The sequence below is a fragment of the Morus notabilis genome, unplaced genomic scaffold, assembly GCF_000414095.1.
Source record: "Morus notabilis unplaced genomic scaffold, ASM41409v2 Scaffold322, whole genome shotgun sequence".
Taxonomy (NCBI): domain Eukaryota; kingdom Viridiplantae; phylum Streptophyta; class Magnoliopsida; order Rosales; family Moraceae; genus Morus; species Morus notabilis.
This window is the reverse complement of record NW_010359499.1, coordinates 227,560-247,347: the sequence shown is the minus strand read 5'-3', so window position 1 is coordinate 247,347 and position 19,788 is coordinate 227,560. Positions and strand designations below refer to the sequence as shown.

The window sequence follows — 19,788 nt, the reverse complement described above, 5'->3', positions numbered from 1 at the left end:
CATTCCTGGATCAGAGCCAGCATCATATGAGGACATAAAGGGCATTACTATCCAAAGATCAAAACTTGCGAAGTGGTGTATGGAACCACTCTGAGAATTTAATTGTTGGTTGCTTTGTGAGAATTGTAATTGGGAAGTCAACAACTGGGCCCGTCTACAGGCTTTGCATGATTCAGAATGTTGATTCATCACATCCTAACCTTCAGTATAGCTTAGAGGTGAAAAACACACACAAGTATCTAATTTGTTATTGGGGTAATGTAAGTTCTTTGACCAAATGGCAGATGGCTATGTTTTCGGATTCTGCTCCAAAGAAAGAGGAGTTTGATCAGTTGGTTAGAGATATGAAACGTAGCGGAGGACGAATGCCACACAAACAACAGGTGTTAGACTAGATAGTGACCTTACAAAAAGCCCACAAATATGTATACTCCGCAACCACCGTGAAGCAAATGTTGTTGCAGAAAAAGCATGCCCTGTCAAGGCCATTGAACAGTGCGGTTGAGAAGGACTGGTTAAAGAGACAGTTGGAAGTCGCAGAAAGCAAATGTGATAAGGCAGAAAGTAAAGAGGATCAAGACAAGGCTGCAGGAATTGGAAGCGTCACAGAAAGCCCAAGAGAGAGATGCCAAGGCCATCAGACTAGCTGAGATGAACAAGAAAAACAGGGCTGAAAATTTAAAAAATGCCTCGGAACTGAGACCAGTGAACATGAGTTTGAAAGCTGGGGATGCTGGGTACGATCCCTTTTCAAGGAGATGGACGAGATCAAGAAATTACTACGTCGCAAAGGCTGTTGATCAGAATGAGGCCGTGGAAGGTGCTGCTGACAAAGACACAGCAGCAGCCTTGGAAGCTGCAGCAGATGCGGGAAAGTTGGTTGATACCAGTGCTCCTATGGATCGAGGGACAAAGTCAAACATGCTACACAACTTTGAGCTACCAATATCCTTGGCCACGCTTCAGAAGTTTGGTGGACCCCAGGGTGCTCAGCTTGGATACTTGGCTGGATAGAAGCAACAATTGGCTGCAGAGTTTTAGAGGATGATGGAAGGAAACATGCTCAAACATTGACTGTTAGCGACTACAAGAGAACAAGAGGACTGCTCTGAATGTAATGCTTGGGTTAATTATTACCAATATTTTTAATTTGTTAGGTTGAGCTTGTATTAGAGAAAAGGCCAGTTGTTTGAGATTAGCTTTCACTAGTTTATCTAGTTATCTATCCTACTAAGTGTTCTTTACTCTCTCTTGTACATGGTTTTCGTTGTTCTGGCAGAACTCTAAGGAATCGTTTTGTTCTAGGGTTGTTATATGTTTTTCAAACGTATAAAATATTTTCAGAATCTATTAAGGGTACTTTTTCTTTTTCTCCATTTTTTTGTTAGGGTAAATTAAAATAAAATTTTTAAATTCAAAGTATATTTTTGTAGTTTCCAAAATTAGAAAGATAAATTGCCAAAAAAAAAAAAATAGAGGTATGTTTGAATAATTGACCCAAAAGAAAAAGTCATCCTTCAACATTTTGAGGCAAGTTTAAATTAACTACATATGCATTTATTGTCATATAATTTACAGATTCAGATGTTAGGCCACTAGTTGTATTGGAGTACATTCTGAGGTAATACCAATAAGTTTATGTGTCAGCACCGATCAACTAAACGTGATCGGATAGCAAAAGGAATTATTCTAATACAAAACGTGTAAAAGAAATGTCCATACCAAATAAAGTTGAAAAGTGCTCTTTCTGAAATCTTTTCAGAACCTACACTTTTAACTTGTCGTAGCTGTACAGTATAAAGGCATTCTGCCTTTAAAAGTAGAAGAATACCATAAGCCATATAGCACCATTGTTGATGTGGGGAACTAATATGACCCTGCACACATGGTGCCAAAATGCAGTGATCTTGAAAGAATTGGAGACCCATCAAACAAGAATCTGAGATCTTGCAGCACCTCGGGAGCACTTTTTCCGCCCAGTCTTGCTAAGTGCGCAGACACAGATCTCGAGAAGCTCGTAATCCTCGTCCCAGAATAATAAAGACGCCATCTCTGGATTCTCCAGGAACATCTTTGATGTAAGGTACCCAGCAATGGTCCATGTTTGGTAATGTCGAGATTGTTTTCCAATAAACTTCCCTGTTCTGGTGTCATAGTACTCCGGCCAATGGTCTTTTGCAAGCCGCTTCTCAGCCAAAGCAACTGCTTTTCGAGCTAGTTCTAGTTTTCCCATCTTGATACACGCCAACGTGAACTACAAAACAACGGTTATGGTGTTTTATTGAGTTAGGCTAGATCATAAGTTCGAAAAGAAGGACCGGTTTATACTTGCAAGATAACAATAACAACAATAACAATAATAATAATAATAATAATAATAATGATAATAATAATAATAAGATAAAAAATAACTTTCGAAAGGCAAATGGTTGTATAACGGATAGCAAACAAAAGCCAATGTTTCAGGAAAGGCATCTTGAAATCTTGACATCAAAGTTCTTAAGCTCCATAAGTGTAAAGCTTTATCAAAACATAAATGGTTAACTGAATCCGGGCATACCTGCCACAGAAGTGTCGGCCAAGACCCGCCATTGTGATACGACCAAGGACTGTAAGAGACAAGTATCTTTTAGAGGTTGTGAACAAAGGCAAAAACAATGAGGTATTTCTAGCTGCATGCAAAAAGTCGGCATAGTAAATGCAACAGACCAGAACAACGATGTAAACTTACGTATTTTTCGGGTCACTGCCGGTTATTATATGCCACTCCTCAGATTCCAAGGCGGGATAACAAATCTTTAGTGGCATGTGGCCCACAAGATCATCCCATTTTGCTTCAATCAGATTTAGTATAGCTTCATTCTGCCTCGGAGTACCTAAAGATGAAACAATAGACCATAGATTTCCAAGTGTGAAAAATCTGAAATCCATGTGAGCTGGTTGTAGATTGCCAATGAGATACCCGCCTTCCTCGGGGATCCAATCCATTAGCCATGAAGGAATTTGTTCAGGGTAGATATTGAACTTGTTGGTAGCATCCAAAGAATACTCTTCGGTCTTGTATCGATAGATCTCATTGATCTTCTTCATATCCACCCAATAATATTCTCTGATGTGGAATGACAAAGCACTGAGCCTGTTGTTGATGGCTCTCACTAAATTCTTGGATCCATCATTTACAGAAAGCATCTCACGGGAGCATCGCAGAGCCGAGTAAAATAAGGCCTGAAAGAAGTCGTCAAGGACAAGATAAGCCAAAGGTGAGGCAATAATTGGGCAATGAGTCTCTACAACTACTATAATAATAACAAAGCCAGGAATGTCGAACATGAAATTCATTCGTAATAAGAAAAGCTAAATCGGTCGTTACTGGTCTATAGTTGAACAGTCAAGGACAAAATCAAACGTATGGAACTCACTTGGATTTCAAGTGGGTGGCCATGAATACCCATACGTCGGTCTATCATGCAGGAGCCATCGGTGACTAACAGAGAAGGAAACATATCAAAACCATCAGTCAAGCACAAGTTCAGGATCATTTTCAACCCTGTTTGGACGTCAACCCTTTCTTGTAAAGCATAGTCACCAGTGATCTTTCCATAAGCCCTCAATAGAATAATCCACCATAACCCTGTCAAGGAAGTCAAAGAAACAGATTAATCAAAACACGTACAATGGCATATACAGAGGATATGCATAAAAACAACCTTCAGTATAGTTTTATGGGTACGTATATACTGAGTTCTGTTAGACCAACCTGAATCTACGGGAGCAACACGGCCAATAGCAGATTCACCAAAATCTGGATCAAGAACTTCTTCTAACTTATTTTCATCGAGTGGCACAGTTCTAACTTTAAAACTTGCAGGCATCAAGCCCTGCCCTGGGCTGTAGCAATCTACCGTTTTCTCCCAACTCTGTAAAAGGCGAGAAAGCAATAAGAACTTTAGGCATTGTAAAAATATCTTTGTTCCAGATTCCAGACAGCATATAGGGATCAGCACAAATAATTAAGTACCAAAATAGACATGCTAAAAGATTATGCTAAAAAAACATGGAAACAGTGAATAGGACCACTATTCACGAGGAAACGTACAATACATCATTCACAAGGAAAAGTGCGTTAAAGTTCTCTGAACACCCCTAACAAAGAAGTTTGTTGCCCATTCTTACCATAGAAAGATCGTTATTTTAGAATTTTTAGTTATTAAAACCACACAGGAAGCATTATACTAGTTCATCTTCAGTAAAAAAAAATGGTCAATGGTATTAAAAAAAAAAAAACATTATTTTAGGTTAGTTCACTGCCCGTTAGCAATATGGAAAAAGCGATACTTCCTTTGCCTCAACTGCCTAGCTTTGTCAGTGCAAAACCGACAAAGTATAAATAAAAAATGGTTACCTAACACGTAAACGATTATCTAAGAAAACGACAACTAGTAATTGAAATAAGACATGCAACTTATGTATATAAAGCACGATACAGAAAACAAAATATGACGATTAAGTGGACATGAGATAATACCTGTAACTGCAAGGTATGAAGGAGGAAGTTCCTCACAATCTCTCCTTCCCCCTTAAGCAAGAAAGCGAGCGCTGAAGGAACAAAATCGCGAATAAAGACCTGGTCATAGTTCAAAGGCAGCTTGTCACCAGGATCATTTGCAGCCACAGTTCCCACAGGACTCCCACAATACGTCACGACCGCATTCTGCAACAACCTCCACGCCTCCTTCTCTATCTCGGATTCCTCCCTCTTCGGACTCTCAATGCAGATTTCATTTAATCCCTCCTTTTCACCACCAACTTCTACTTCCCCTCCCACTATGTTCTCTTCCTTATCGATTCTCTCCAGCACCAAAGGCTTCACATTCATACCACCCTGAACATATATCCTCTCAAAGTTGTTCTCATTCACGCGGGTTTCAACTGAAGTCGAGAGATTTCGAAAATCCGAGGCTACATTAGTAATAAGAGAAACCCCCCTAGTTGTGGTGCCAACATTACAAGGCCTTGATATGACTCCAGATTGACCAAAACTCCAACTGGGTACACGAAAAGCCTTATGGGTTTCGGCGAAAACTCGGCGAAACCCTGATAATCGAAAGGGGCCGGCATGGAATTGGCAGCTATGGTCAAGATTAAGGCACATCTTGGTTGAATTTCTATTGAAAGCAAAACCATGGAGGCATTTTGCAGGCGGGAACCCCAAAAACGCCGAGTTTCTACAACTAAATACGATTCTGCAAGTGGGTTTTATCGTCGAATTCCCTAGAAAACTAACGGAATTCATAGCGGAAAGAAAGGAAAACGATTGACCAAGAAAATCGAATCTGAAAACAATATATACAGGTATATTATACAGTCTTCTTCAAAAGTTTATTTCTGAGAATTAGAAATGCTAATATGGACCAAGAATTGAAATTTGACGAACTTACAGAGAGAAAAGGAGGCAGAAAGTCAGGGGTGGTTGGTGATAATCTTGAGGCAAGATAATTTACAGAACGGAAAGGAAATGTTTTGTCTGAATAAAAAATTGGAAAAGCAAAGCAAAGAATGGCTAGAAAAGTTGGGAGATGCGTTATATAGAGAGGCGGTGAGAAAGGAAAGGGACTGTCTTGGAATTTCGAAAACAATATGTTTTTTTTTTTTTTTTTTTTTTTTAATAAAAAGGGAAGGAAATTTTTTTGAAGGGAAAAATGAAGGAAAGGGTATTTCATGCTTGGACAGAGAGAAATTTTTAAGGAAGCGCTTAATTGTTTTTTTTTTTGGCACTTAATTGTTGTTTCAATGAATCTTGTTTTTTTTTTTTTTTAAAACTAGAAAAATGAAAGAAATTTATGGGCTCATGCTTGTACAAAAAGAAATTTTCAAGGAAACATTTAGGCCTCGTTAATTTCACCAATTTGAGTTTTCAGTTTTAGGTTTTTACAGTAAAAAAGTTCTCAGAAAATGTCACATCTAACTTCTTCTGCTACAGTAAAAAGTTCTCATAAAATATTACATCTCAGCTCAAATTAAAAATTCAAATCTGTGAAGTGAACGAGGCCTTAATTGTTGTGTCAATTATTAAATTAATTTTTCAACAGATTTACAATCCATGATACTCATATGCTCACATATTAAATTGTTGAAAAACGAACTATTAAAGTACTAGTGTTAAAATAACCGTTCTACCATAAATGTCTCTAATTTCTAGTTATACTTTTTTTCTTAGGAAATTTCCTAATATAATCCAATTAGAATATACAAAAATATGAAGAAACTTTTGTAGGGGTAATCTGATTTCAATTATTATTTTCTAGGGAAGCAATTTCAATTAGTGGAACAATGATGAAATCACCATCATTATTACTTTTTTTATGGATCACTTGCTATTATGAAGATAAAAATTTTTAGTTTTGTAAAGGAAAAAAAAAAAACATGTAATTGCATAACTAATAAAGAATTTAAATAATTGTACAATTGAAGAGTGAACACCACATATTCCAATAAATTATATCTTAGCATAAACCAAATAGATCCATGCATGCAATAAAAAAGTCCTCTACCACCATACTTTATTTCTACTTCACAAAGCCACAAATAAAATGAATGAAATGAAGAAAAATTTATCTTCAAAAGAAAACGGAGCAAAGTGATATTCTTTAATCATAAGGTACTAGTTAGTACACTTTGATGTTTCATTTTTCTGTTTAAGTCTATATTTAATATTTCTATGATAATTTGTCAAAGATACTTAACTAGATTTGCTCAACGGAAAGAGAGGTTGAAAGAAAGAATTAGTGCCGTAGATTGGTTTCTGTTTCATTTTTCCACGAAATAATTGTAAGGCACAGGTTAGGCAAACGTGGCACACGCCTCAAATTTTCATTGGGTAGAATGCAAAATCTTTTTTTTTTTCTTTTGCTGAACAGAAACTTTATTTTTACCTTCTATATTTTACATATTTTCTTGTGGATATAAGTTTTTCAAGGACACCTGCAAGATCAACATGTAAATTGCACGTGAAAATAAAGGCCTTTGAAGGTCTAACAAATAACAACAGAAAATTTTTCTGATTTTTCCTATATTTTTAAAACACTAGTATTCTTTATTTAATAACTATCAAATTTATATTATTTTTTTAATCTAATTTAATTTTTAATAAAATTTAATATAGAACAGACAACTAATAAATACAAAACACCGATATTTTCGTTTAAAAAAACACCCAAAAAAAGTTCATACTAATATTGTTATTGTCCTAAAAAACCAATATTGTCCCCTAAAAAATATATATATATATATAACAATATCGGCACCAGGTCAGTTTAGATAAAAGAGAGAGATGTGGTGATGTGTTTAGGGAATTCTATCCACTACTTTTCGTGCCCCAATGTAATTTTACAAAACCTCAAGCTCTTTCAGCCACTAATATCATGCAACGTGGCAAATTCTACTTTTAGAGTACGCACATTTTTTTGGGGTAAAAAACCTTCTGTTTCAGAATTAATTTAAATGATTTTATTTTTAATTAAAAGTAAAAATGAAATTATTTTAAAAATCATTCTGAGATTAATTTTAAAATTATATTTAATTAAATTTTAAAAAAATTATTTTAAATATAATAAAAAAATAAAATCGTGTTTATTATTTAATATATTATAATATTATTAATAAGCATTAAGAAATACAAACAAAAAAATGAAAATAATTTTTAAATAATTTTTAATTCTTTCACAAAAATTATTATCATTTTAAATATTTACTAAATAAATGTCATTTTATTTTATTTTTTATTTTTTATTTTTTAAAATATATTTAAAAAAAACAGTTTCAAACACGCACGCCATTTTTCCCACACTAATATGGTCCTTTTTACAAAAAAATTTTTGTTTGGTTTCTCACTGTTCTTGTCACGGTCCTTTTTACAAAAAAATTTTTGTTTGGTTTCTCACTGTTCTTGTCACAAACCAATTGGAGAAAAGTCGCCTGCTAAGCTCTTACGTGGAAAAAAGTGCAAAAGGAGGAAATTGAAGCCAATCATATTTAAGGTCTTATCCAGAAAAGTGCGCTTGTTGGCAATGCCAAAATGATGGTTAAACCACATCCACTACTAAAAATTGCACTTTTGGCTTTATGACCAAATAAAACATCACAATATTGAGCAAATGATGGTTAGACACCCAAAGGATTTGTTTGAGAATTTTAGAATTTTTTTTTTATTTTTTTTTGCTGAATAAGAGAATTTTGGATTATATGTACATGTAATGATGGTTAGACACCCAAAGGATTTGTTTGAGAATTTTAGAATTTTTTATTTTTATTTTTTTTTGCTGAGTAAGAGAATTTTGGATTATATGTACATGCCATGTGTCATGAACCTATTAAACTTGTGGTTCATTGGCCATGGATAGGATTTTGCTGGCTAAAACCAGATTTTAGGTGACTTGGGCCATTTGGTCACAATGATAGTTGGGCTGGGCCGACAAGTCTCAGAGGCCCGTTAACTATCCTTTTTTTTTTTTTTTTTTTTAAAAAAAAAAATTAATGTTCTTTGTTGTCATTGGAACAGAAGAGAAGATGAGGGTCAGGTAATGTAATCTAAGTGGGAGCTACTTTAATGAAAGGCTGAGGATTTAGTGAGTATACAGAGAGAAAGAGAATCATGGCAAGGTTGGTGGTGGTAGATCATCAGCAGAACAAACACCCTACTTTTTCCTCTTCCATTTCCCACCTTTCTTTTCTCTCTCACTCCAATGCCTCTAGAATCCACTCTCAAGTTCAGGTTCTTTCTCTCTCTCTCTCTCTCTTTTCCTCTTCCAACGTATTGTTGTTTGTTGATTTTGTTTCTCAACTGTCTACAAACTAGAATTGCTTTTTCTTAGCTTCTCTAACCAATTTTGTAAGACTACTGTGTTTTAAATTGCCGGTCTATGAAAAGTTTTTTTTTTTTTTTTTTTTTGAAAAATTTTTTTTTTTTTTTTTTTTTTTTTTTTTTTTTTGCGTCATATTGTCAGAAACTCCTATTAGCTAATGGATGTCTGATGAGTTACAATTTTTATGTTTTGTCTAATAGCAAGGAGTTTACCTTACTGTAATGCATATTTCTAAATGTTAGATTCTATTAAAGTCACATCAAAACGAAAAATGTATTCACTTATATATATATATATATATAACGGTTCAAAATGGAGCCTTACTATTCATGTCCTACCCTAAGAATCTCAGAAAAGAAGGCATTCTTGATTCCACAATTTTCAGTCTTTGAGGATCTCTCTATTGATCTTTCATGAGATGTTTACGACAGGGTATCTACTCTATCAGTAGGGTTCTGTTTTAAAGCGTCACTCTGTATAAAGTTTTGTTAGCATTGCATTTTTTTAACGTGATTTTGAAAAAATTCGACGTTCAGAAACATACAACAGGTAAGGCATACCCAAAGCTCCATCTGCTTGATCATTGTTCAAGTTTTTAACCTCACCTCACCTGTATGTGGTTGCAGTATAAGAAAAAGGTATGGAAACCAAAAGGAGAATTAGATGTTACAGTTTCAAGGCAGCATCCGGTACTCTTTCTTTTAGTAGCTTTCTATGTGAATAACAATGAAAGAGTTAATGATAAAACTACACCCAATGGCCTACAATTCTAATATATAATCAGACTAAAGCTTTTGCAGTGCCTAGGAGGAATGCATTGGCCTTGATCTTGTCAGGTTACTTCTTCTCAGAAGTTGGGTTCCACAATATTGCATTTGCTGAACAATCTATTGGCCTCAGGGAATACATAGACACTTTTGATGGCTATTCCTTTAAGTATCCCCAGAATTGGATTCAAGTGCGAGGCGCGGGAGCGGATATATTTTTCAGAGATCCTTATGTTCTTGATGAAAATCTCTCTGTGGAATTGTCCTCTCCTTCATCCTCCAGATACAAGAGTGTTGAAGACTTGGGTCCGCCAAAAGAAGCTGCAAAGAAAGTACTTAAGCAGTATCTGACAGAGTTTATGTCTACAAGACTCGGCGTTAGACGCGAATCTAACATTCTTTCTACCTCATCAAAAACTGCTGAAGACGGGAGGCTCTATTACCACGTTGAGGTACCATATAGTTTTTATTTTTATTTTTTTATGTTTGAAAGCTCAATTACGTGGGTTAGATAACTTGGTCAAGATAAAGACAATCCTGCCAAATTGTCTCAAAAGAATTGGGATTAAGTACATTTAGGTTTCCTCTGGTTTACAGAAAATGTACCATTCAAGGAAAAAGATGTTATCATTCTCATGGAAACTTGTAATCTGTAGAAACACAAAGAGTAGTGCAAGGGATCCTACTTTAATCCCAAATTTTTTGATACCAACTTGCGTGGCAGTTAGTTATTGTCATTTTCATTAATAGATGAAATCTTTTCATATTAATTGACGTGATAATTTTTTAAACACACTCACAAGACATCAGTTGGAATAAAACTTGGGGTCCCTAATATTAGTCAAAGGTGAAACACGAATGACAATGCATGTACCAACCTGTTACCCTTCTGAGAATTCTCACGTTAAGGGCATGTCTTCATCAACTGTTTTTTGACGTTTTATTCACCAGGTAAACATTAAATCATATGCAAACAACAATGAGCTAGCAGTTATGCCACAAGACCGAATACCTCGACTCGAATGGAATAGGAGGTACCTTTCTGTTCTGGGGGTTGAAAACAATCGTTTGTATGAGTTGAGACTGCAAACACCTGAAAATGTTTTCGAAGAAGCAGAGAATGATCTCCGCCAAGTTATGGATTCCTTTAGAGTGAACAAGGTGGCTGCTTAAACCATATGGTTTTCAAAGACCTTGTAATCTTCTTTGAATGCCATTTTCCCATTATAAATGTAGCCCAATTGATTCTTGAATGATGTGCATTCTTTAATGAGTTTTTCCACCTGGTTCAGCTTCTTGTCAATGTTTGGCTGCCAAATACAAAATTGGTTTTGTTCAAGTTATGCACTAATGACAAAACGTAAACTGTCTTTCTGAATGAAAAAACTGGATTAGAAATGATGTATCAAGCAAGAGGAAGAAACCAACTATTTCTGTAAGCTTCACGTTCCAAACAAATATAACAAATTGCTGAGATTTTACACCATGATAATGAAAATTCTAGCTGCAGTCTCTAAATACATTTAGCTTCTTTCTTTTTTGCCTCGACAACAGAATACCAATTCACCTCTAAACAAAAAGCGCTTTGAACAACAAACAAATAGAATTCCCGCTTAATAAGAGAAAAAACAAAATGCACTATTTGTGGTGACATTCCCACATGACAACAAATCTTCGATCCAAGCATCATCAGAAAAATGAAGCTCATGTCAATGAATTATGCTCGGACTTCAAATTCTCCGGCACGTGTGAGGGCCCGGAAACCTTTGTAAGGTTTATTAGGTAGATTCTTTATATCCAATTTGTCTATTTTGACACCAGAAAGGGCGATGCCCATAATCCTAAAACCCACTTCAAAAGTGGGAAATACATGCAGCCGCTCTAATCCTGTCTCAAGCACTAGCGTTCCAGACATTGAAGGGGTTTTATCTTTCGGAATCCGGCCAATTGACCAAGAACACTTCTGCATTAATGATAGATTTCTTAAATCAAAGCTCCGGCAAAAACATTGATGTCTTATCAGAAATGAGCATTAGTGAAAACTGTAAAGAAGACTGCAATATGAGTACCTTACTAGAAAGGATGTTCACTGATCCACAATTCGAGGAGAGATCAGCTGATAAAACGCAAGGAGGCAGTTGAAAATCCAGAGTTACTGAGTCAATGATTTTGCCTGGATCGTTTCGTATTCCAACCAACACACTAATACGACATGTCCCAGCATCTGAAGTCAGCTGAGGCTTTACATATATTGGAGTGCTCTTCAGCTTTCTAACCCTATGTGGATGCAAAAGAATATTATGATGTCATACACATATATTCATGCTTTTTTAATCACTATTTTTTAAGGAAAAAGGAGGCTACATGGAATCCACATTGTAATTTTATTTTTTTTTTGGTAAATAAATCCACAAGATAGTTGTCTACCGAATACAACACACCTATAACTCATTAGCTTAAACTGTCCATCAGGAGGCACAAATGATAGAATCTGATCAGATTCCCATGGGCGAAACCGAACACATGGATGGAACCTTACATCATCAAGAATAGAAGGGTTTGCAAAGGACAGAGTCAGGTCAGGAAGACCGGAAAGATGAGAATTTACTTGAACTTCACCGTATATCTCACACTTCACCAGGATCCCATCCCTACAGCATTCAAACCCAGAAAATATGATTGAAGTATAATACTAAGCTATATAATCAAAGAAACCAGTGAAATGCTAATTTATGCACACTTATTGCTTTCCTTGACTTAATCTGTTCTAGAAACTTTGTATGAACTAAGCAAATAGATTACGTCAGATTTCACATAAGGAAAGCTTTTCTAATTCAACAGCATAATAAAAAGAAGAGAAAAGAAAAAACAACAGTAAGAAGAATAAAAGGAGAAATGATGCCAATAATACAACTAAAAATGGAGTCTCAAACCTCACTCAATCGAATCTCAATTCTCATAAAAGTTACATAAACTTTAAATCATCTATGAAGGTCTAAATGGCTAAACTAAACACCAACAGAATCATCGCACATGAAAAACTGACGTTTGAAGCAAATTTGAACATAGACCTGTTTATAATTGCATCCATCTCTTCAACAAGATCAACATATACTTCATTGTTAGCATATTTCGTGTCTGTAGTTCTCCAAGGAACACAAGATGCTGTTGCACCTGGGAGTGTGTCACTCACATTGGAACTGTTACCCGTCACAACACTCAACACCTTGCTAACAATATTTGGTGGAGCAATCATCTCTCTCAGGATGTTAGGTTCTGTAGTGAGAGGGAAGCCATTGTCTATCATCTCATCCAGAAGCTAAGCATCAAAATTAAACGGGTGGTTATTTTCACTCCAAGCATGACTTAAGCAACAAAAAACCTTTAAACATCCATGTGAAAATTAAAATGTGGCCATAATGAGACAACACAACATGACGGCATAGTCAGCGGAACAGGAAACCAAATTCTTCCATTTCCTTTTTTATTTTCATGCAAGTCAAAGTGACAGAGAAAAGAGAGAATAAATTTCTTATGCAAAACCACGACTGTGAATGGTAAAATCTGTCCACCTTCACACATGTTCGAGGAGAAAATTATGCTCAGCAATCACCGATAATAAATTTGTTATAACCAGCACAAGGGTTTGCTCATATACCTCGTATACGATGACAAAGTTATCCTTTATCACATCTTCATTAAGGCCTCCTAGGTAATCAGAGAGGACATCAGCTACCCTGCACAGGAACTATACATCAAACGGTTTAATCTCAGGCATTTCAATCATCTTATAGCACATACATGATAAGGAAGGACAATGAAATGGTAAAGCACATGCTGCTAAAACTTACCTCAATAGCCATCAGAGGTGGCATCTCAACTTGGCTACACGCCAAAAATGTGATCCCCTCTCGAAGAACTTGGAAAAGATAATGTGTTGGTGAAGCAATTACTGGTTGTAACTATTAGAAAAAAGAAAAAATAAATGAGTACACATGAGAAGAACACAACATAGCTCTAGTAGTCGAATAATAGAGTGAACTGAAGTATAAAATGAAAATCCAGATTAAACCTTCACCAAGCAAAATGATTCCATATGGATAACAACTATAGTAGTAACTTTTTCTATACAGTATTTTATAATTAGTACTGATTTTGCCTATTTTCTTCCATGTCAGTCGTCCTCACAAGTAATTATAGAATATACTATTCATAACTACTATAATTACTATGGGAATCCCAAAAAAACAGTGTTATTCTTGAAAGACTTCATTACTGCTATAAAAAAATAGCCCAACCATAGATATAAGAAGCCAAGAGTTGAAATTGGAAGTAAACTTTTCACTTACACACAGAACCCAGAACCCAATTATGAAAAATCAATAAACTCGAACTTGAATTATGAATGAAAATAATTCGAGGAACCCAGAAACAAACAATCAAAAATGAAGGTAAAAAGTCTATACTTGCATCAACAAAAAAAGAAAAATAAAACAAATAATAAAAGTTTGCAGAGGAACCTTGGAGGAATCAGCTTGAGAAAGGGCGTGTTCCCAAAACCAAGCACAGATGGAGCGGTCTACGCGGTGCCCAGTGAGCTGTTTCTCAAGCATAACTTCTCTGTGAAAATCCAAACAAAAACAATTCATAAACAGCTTCTTCTTCTTCTAAGGAAGAGATCTCAAAAGATGATTACATAATTTTTTATTGCCATTAATTAGAACCCAAATCTTTATTTGGAATATGGAATCCTTGGTGATGATGAAATATAAGTTCAACTTACCCGGAATCTGAGAGGAGAAATATGCATTGTAACATATTGTTTCTTCTTTCTCTGTCTTTTCTATCGAAATGAAATGAATAGATCGGTATTGGCTTTGCAGAGGGGAAGAGGTAAAAGGAAAACACTCAGGGTGCGTTTGGTTGGGCTGGAAATGAATGGAATGGAAAAGTCCAAATCTTATGTTTGGTTGGATCATAGACCTCAGAATACCTCTAACGGAATTGTTTTTGGACCTTCTAGGGGACAGTTTATTTTCTATATTCATCTATAATTTTAAATTATGATTCATAGTTTTTTATAATATTTTTTCTCATAAAAAATACACATAAAATGAGAATGATTCTGAATCATGAATCTGAATACATGAACCAAATGTAATCTTAATTGAATCATCATTCCTATGAGAGGTGAGTGGAATACCAATTCCATTGGTTAATTAAGGCTCGTTCATTTTACTGATTTAAGTTTAGAATTTGAGTTTTAAGCTCTTAAAAACAGTCACATTTAACTTTTTTGTTACAGCTAAAAGTTCTCATATGAAATCACATCTCAACACGAATTAAAAACTCGAATCAACAAATTAAACGGGCCCTAAATTATTTTCCATGACTGCCCTTCACAAATTTCACAAGAAACCCACCTAAATAGGACTGTACATAAATCCAAACAACCTATAAATTTAACCCATCTCACTCTAACCTAACATAAAAAAGCAATTTATAACATTATTTTTTAGTTTTCGGCCCACTAAATGTCTGACTTGAGATGTTTAGAACGGTTTATGAGTTGGGCCTATAATAATCCACATACCTAACATAACCCGCACAAACATGTTTAATAAAGAGCCTATGAGTGTGAATTGATAATGATAGTTGCTGTTGCAATGCTTGTTTTGGATAAATTTGAATTAAAATTCTAATTTATGTTTATTTTATGTTTGATATTAGATAGACTACTTTACTTCATGTTTAATATTGAATTAAATTTTAAATTACTATCTATTTAATGATAGATTAATCAATATTATTTTTATTTGATAATAAACTGTTAGAGTTATGTTTGATTATTAATATTATTTTTATTTCATAATTAATATTATTTAATAATAAATTTGAATGTTAAAATTATTACTTTTATTAGACAATAAGCTTTAAAAGTTAAATTGAACTTTGATACATAAACCTGACCGTCTCATTCCAATCCAACCTATACTTATTAAATTGTGAAATTTGTCTAACGTCGAGATTAAGGCTCCGTTGATTTTGCTGATTTGAGTTTAAAATTTGAGTTTTATTACAGTAAAAAATTTTTATAAATAATCACATTTAATTTTTTTATTACAATAAAAAATTTTCACATAAAATTAAATCTCAACTCGAATTAAAAACTCAAATCAACGAACTAAACGGTCCTTAAATATGTATAACCCGTTCCTTTTGGGGCAGAATACGAAAAAATTTTATCCCGCACCAACCCAACGATTGTACAGGCCTGCACCTAGACGTCCATTTCACTACTCGGTTTACGATCTCCTTCAACATCACCGTCCCGGTTATCTCATCGGTAGGTTCGCCAGCGAGCTTCGCCGGAGATGCCTAATTTTCTTCTTCTCTCACCTATCTCTAACGTCTTCTCTCTGCTCACTGTTATCGGTCAACTCCTTTCTGTTCACTCACTCCGCCGGCAATCCGAGTACAGCACCACCAGAAGAAAAGATGGCAAAGGAAGGAAGTATTCAGCGCAAAGCTGCTTGAGAGATAAAAGGCCGTTGCCTTTGTTATTAAGCTTCAAAATCTAATTTGTGGGTCTGCAAAGACGAGGAGATAAGATCTGGAGCCTTTTGTTTTAGTTTTTGTTGCTTTCTTTTCCTTTCTTTTCTTTTCTTCTTTTTTTTTTTTTTTTCCCCTTTCTTTCTTGCTGAATAATCAGATCTGGAGCTTGTGAAGGAAATGTGAATTCCTCACTGCAACTAAACGCACGTTATAGCCTTGAAACGACAACAATCTTTGTAGGAAAACGTATCTCGGTAGAAACAAAACACATGTTTTTTACGCAAGTTGGTCTTATTTTTCTCAAAAATCAGGACTCGGGAGGAAGAGTAAAGTGAGCTTGTAGGTTTTTAATTAAAGTTTCGAGTCGTTTAGAGGGAAATGCCGTGTCGTTTTTCTGTAAATTCTGCTGTCAATTTAGTTTAGACTGATATTAATTATCGTTTAGAATTTCCGTCGTTTTTTTTTTAAAACATCGGTTATAAATTCATATGTATATATATCATTTAGCATTTAAGAGTTTGCTGCCTTAAAAAGGTTTTATTTAAAGAAAAAAAAAAAAACAAATAGTAAAACTTAAAAAATGAGGAAGAATCGTCCTTTGGATCGTAAACGACATTTCAAATGTCTTCTAATTATGATGTCTTCGCTATCAACAATGAACAAGCACGTTGCCCTTTATGCCCATAATCCTACCATAAAACGAGACATGTCGAAATGGTTTTCATAACAGGAATTTTAGACTTGTAGGGCCCGTGAACGTACGATATTTATTCGCAAAATATAAGGTTTACTGCTGATCTTTTATTGCGGGAAGTTGAAGCTAAAATGGAGCTGCAAAGCTCTACCAGAATCAAAATGTGAATTATCTAAGCTTTTGTACGAAGAGAAAATATACAACTAGCTTGAATTGAACTTCACCATGTTTACCAAACAAACAACTAAAAATCCAACAAGGCGTCCAAAAAAACCTCTAATCTGTCATCTTGTATACCTAAAGAAGCCCACAAAGCAACTCAGATGCTGGCCAGTATAGTGATCATTTACATTAGATGCACCCAATGGCACCTGGGCATCCCTTACAAAAGTATAATCTCTCACGTATTATTTCAATCTTCCAGAATCAATGGTTCAGACCACAGTGAAAGCCGACTGTATGGTGGATGTAACCCGTGATGCGAGAGTCTGCGTGGCAAATTGTTGGATCTGCTTCTTTGCATCTGAGATAGAAAAGAAGACATCATTTGGATTAATGCAATTACAAAGAAAAGCACTGTAAAGTATCAGACACGATCAGTTTCCACACCTTTGCGGCATTTTGTAAAGCCGACAATGTTCGCTATGCTGAGGGTCAAACAAACTCCTACCACCAGCAGATAGTCAGCTTGAAACCTTATGAGAGAGAATATTCCAAGCACAATCCACGCAACAGCCTGTAGAGTACAAGGTGCAAAAAACAGACGTTATAACAAATGGGAACAAGTAATCTAGAAGTATAATAATCTAGACATGCAAGATTTAGCTAACCTACAACTAGATGAGTCCTGGTTACTAGTTCCTACAAGCAAGAAATTCTTTAGCATCATGCGCTGAATCTATTCCTCATCTGGTATCTTATATGATACTTTAGCTCTAAACTCCTTTTTCACATTCATTTATGATTAAGCACATACTTGTTCTTGTTAGATCTCTATAAAATGAAATTGGCAGTTTATAATACGCCAAAATGAGTCATATTTGCTTACCGTAAGGTAAAGTGTCCACCAAAACAGCCATGAATCTTTCTTGTTCATCCGGGCCAATGACTAAAGCAAAATCAACTTGGAGTTAGCTTTAAGAATCAAACAACAATGGAGCTAGTAATGAATATTTTGAGTCAGTTCAAAAGAATAATAAATGATATTAGCTGTCCGCCCAAGGAAAAATAAATTGATACAATTCAATAGTAACTGGAAACACTAACCTCTTGGTCAAGGCATTCAAATTTCCACACACTCTCACCAAGATCATTTATTTCATTCCACCACCTCAAACCAACTAAAATACGGCCACTCACATTCTTGACCACCCAAAAATCAAGAGCAGCGAGAAGAACAGTCACCACGAAAATGATGACGAAGCTATCGAAAAAGAGAGCAGAGAGTATGTAAAAAGCCAATGCTCCAGCCTGCCCCCCCCAAAAAAAAAAGCATTATAATATATTATATAGAAGATTTTTCAGAAACAAATCTAAAAAGATGCTTAAGTCATATATACAAGACCTTGAACAGAACATGAAAGAAGCACGTCTTTGGATTGGCATAGTTCTCCCCCACAGGCTGCAAATAAGATTCATTCATCATTCCATATAAAAAACCATGTTGGAATAAGAAGAATAACTTCCACACGCAAAAATTGATTTCATTGCATTTCCTAATTTTGTCAGCAACCAAAAGAAATAACGTTTAAATCTCAACAAGTTTCATCGCTGGAGATCTGGGATTGAAGCCATGCCAGCTTGCTAAATATGCAAATTTCGTTTCCTTTATATATATATATTTCTTTGGACAAGTATGAATAAGTTACATATGCATGGATCTCTAAAAGTACAATGGGTTTCGCTTTACACTAAGCCATTTATTTAATTATTTGTTTAGATTTACCGTAAATCCTTTCAAGAACCAGAGGGATGATTTTCTGATGACTCTTTCTTTCACACAATTTTCTAAACCATAAAAAACATTGCAGCTAAAAACCCCAAAAGAACAACGACGACGACGAGAAATGAAATTTACAAATCTAAATCCATTTTATCCATCAAAACAATAATCTAGTAATTAAGACGGCATTTAACCCATGTAAATCACAAAATGCAAAAACATACGCACCACCCAATAACTTTCTTTCGTTGCATGTCAATCTTTCCTAAAACCAAAATGAAGAATTAACTTAATTTCTGTTCTTCTTTAAAATTTCTTACCAACCAAACAAGTACGCCAAGCTCCTAGGTCAATCGAAATACCAGATCCATTCTTAAACCCAAAAAGAAAATACGATCAAATTGTTTAAACCCGAGACAACTACTAATTTCTAAACAAACACACAATAAGAAAACATCATAATATGCATCGATTTCTGAGAGCAAAAGCGTAGAAAATCACGTATCAGCGTAAACCCCTAAAATCTAGCACGAGAGCAAAGGGAATTTGGAGGTGGGAACCGAGTCAACTCACCTGGTTGAGATCCATTGTTGAAATCTGACAGAGTCGACAATCTCCGGCGACGATCCAAAGCTTTTTGGTGTGAATTCAAGCTAGGTTTTGGTTATGGAGATTCAACATCTACAGATTAATAGATCTTTCTTCTTTGCAGAAGAATGGCTCGGGCCTGTTTTTATTATTATGCCTTGGAAAGTAGTCAGGGTGATTTTGAGATTTTCTAAAAAAAGTCCCCAAATTTCTGTGAAATTCTTGGCGATTCTTCTTGTTTAGGAAATTTGACATGTTTATCCCTTAAATTTTTTGAGATTTGGTAAATTACCCCTAAAAATTTTAATTTTAGCAAATTACTCTATGAATTTAATGAAGCGTCGACCAACATTGTTTTGACAGAAATGCAATTGTACATGT

The 19,788-nt window shown here is 35.1% G+C and overlaps 4 protein-coding genes and 1 pseudogene across 7 annotated transcripts; 2 read left to right on the top strand and 3 right to left on the bottom strand.

Annotated features, from left to right (window-relative positions):
* LOC21401853 overlaps nt 1–1,112 on the top strand; it is a 2,108-nt pseudogene extending 996 nt beyond the window's left edge.
* Nucleotides 1,113–1,497: 385 nt separating this feature from the next.
* On the bottom strand, nt 1,498–5,550 carry LOC21401851 (alkaline/neutral invertase A, mitochondrial). Of its 2 annotated transcripts, XM_024163330.1 has the most exons (7): nt 5,439–5,550; nt 4,526–5,333; nt 3,758–3,917; nt 3,420–3,631; nt 2,732–3,225; nt 2,561–2,609; nt 1,498–2,254 (listed from the first exon to the last, which is right to left on the bottom strand). In XM_024163330.1, exons 2-7 carry the CDS (start codon nt 5,291–5,293, stop codon nt 1,928–1,930), a joined length of 2,010 nt encoding a protein of 669 aa, XP_024019098.1. In that variant the 5' UTR covers nt 5,294–5,333; nt 5,439–5,550; the 3' UTR covers nt 1,498–1,927. The 2 variants fall into 2 exon arrangements, with proteins under 2 accessions (XP_024019098.1, XP_010092957.2); XM_010094655.2 differs by having other exon boundaries at nt 4,526–5,550.
* Nucleotides 5,551–8,570: 3,020 nt separating this feature from the next.
* Nucleotides 8,571–10,947, top strand: LOC21401850 (psbP domain-containing protein 1, chloroplastic). 3 transcript variants are annotated; one of them, XM_024163327.1, is made up of 4 exons: nt 8,571–8,770; nt 9,488–9,550; nt 9,646–10,080; nt 10,580–10,947. In XM_024163327.1, exons 1-4 carry the CDS (start codon nt 8,651–8,653, stop codon nt 10,799–10,801), a joined length of 840 nt encoding a protein of 279 aa, XP_024019095.1. In that variant the 5' UTR covers nt 8,571–8,650; the 3' UTR covers nt 10,802–10,947. The 3 variants fall into 3 exon arrangements, with proteins under 3 accessions (XP_024019095.1, XP_010092956.2, XP_024019096.1); XM_010094654.2 differs by having other exon boundaries at nt 8,703–8,770; nt 9,662–10,080; XM_024163328.1 differs by having other exon boundaries at nt 8,703–8,770; nt 9,653–10,080.
* A 39-nt stretch (nt 10,948–10,986) lies between these two features.
* On the bottom strand, nt 10,987–14,556 carry LOC21401849 (AP-3 complex subunit mu). The gene is made up of 8 exons (XM_010094653.2): nt 14,412–14,556; nt 14,149–14,248; nt 13,480–13,590; nt 13,287–13,376; nt 12,700–12,947; nt 12,070–12,279; nt 11,698–11,905; nt 10,987–11,591 (listed from the first exon to the last, which is right to left on the bottom strand). Exons 1-8 carry the CDS (start codon nt 14,444–14,446, stop codon nt 11,346–11,348), a joined length of 1,248 nt encoding a protein of 415 aa, XP_010092955.1. The 5' UTR covers nt 14,447–14,556; the 3' UTR covers nt 10,987–11,345.
* Nucleotides 14,557–16,935: 2,379 nt separating this feature from the next.
* On the bottom strand, nt 16,936–19,555 carry LOC21401847 (Golgi apparatus membrane protein-like protein ECHIDNA). Its single transcript, XM_010094651.2, has 6 exons — nt 19,393–19,555; nt 18,442–18,498; nt 18,144–18,347; nt 17,926–17,985; nt 17,487–17,613; nt 16,936–17,400 (listed from the first exon to the last, which is right to left on the bottom strand). The coding sequence occupies exons 1-6, from the start codon at nt 19,405–19,407 to the stop codon at nt 17,312–17,314; spliced, it is 552 nt and encodes a 183-aa protein (XP_010092953.1). The 5' UTR covers nt 19,408–19,555; the 3' UTR covers nt 16,936–17,311.
* Nucleotides 19,556–19,788: the final 233 nt, after the last annotated feature.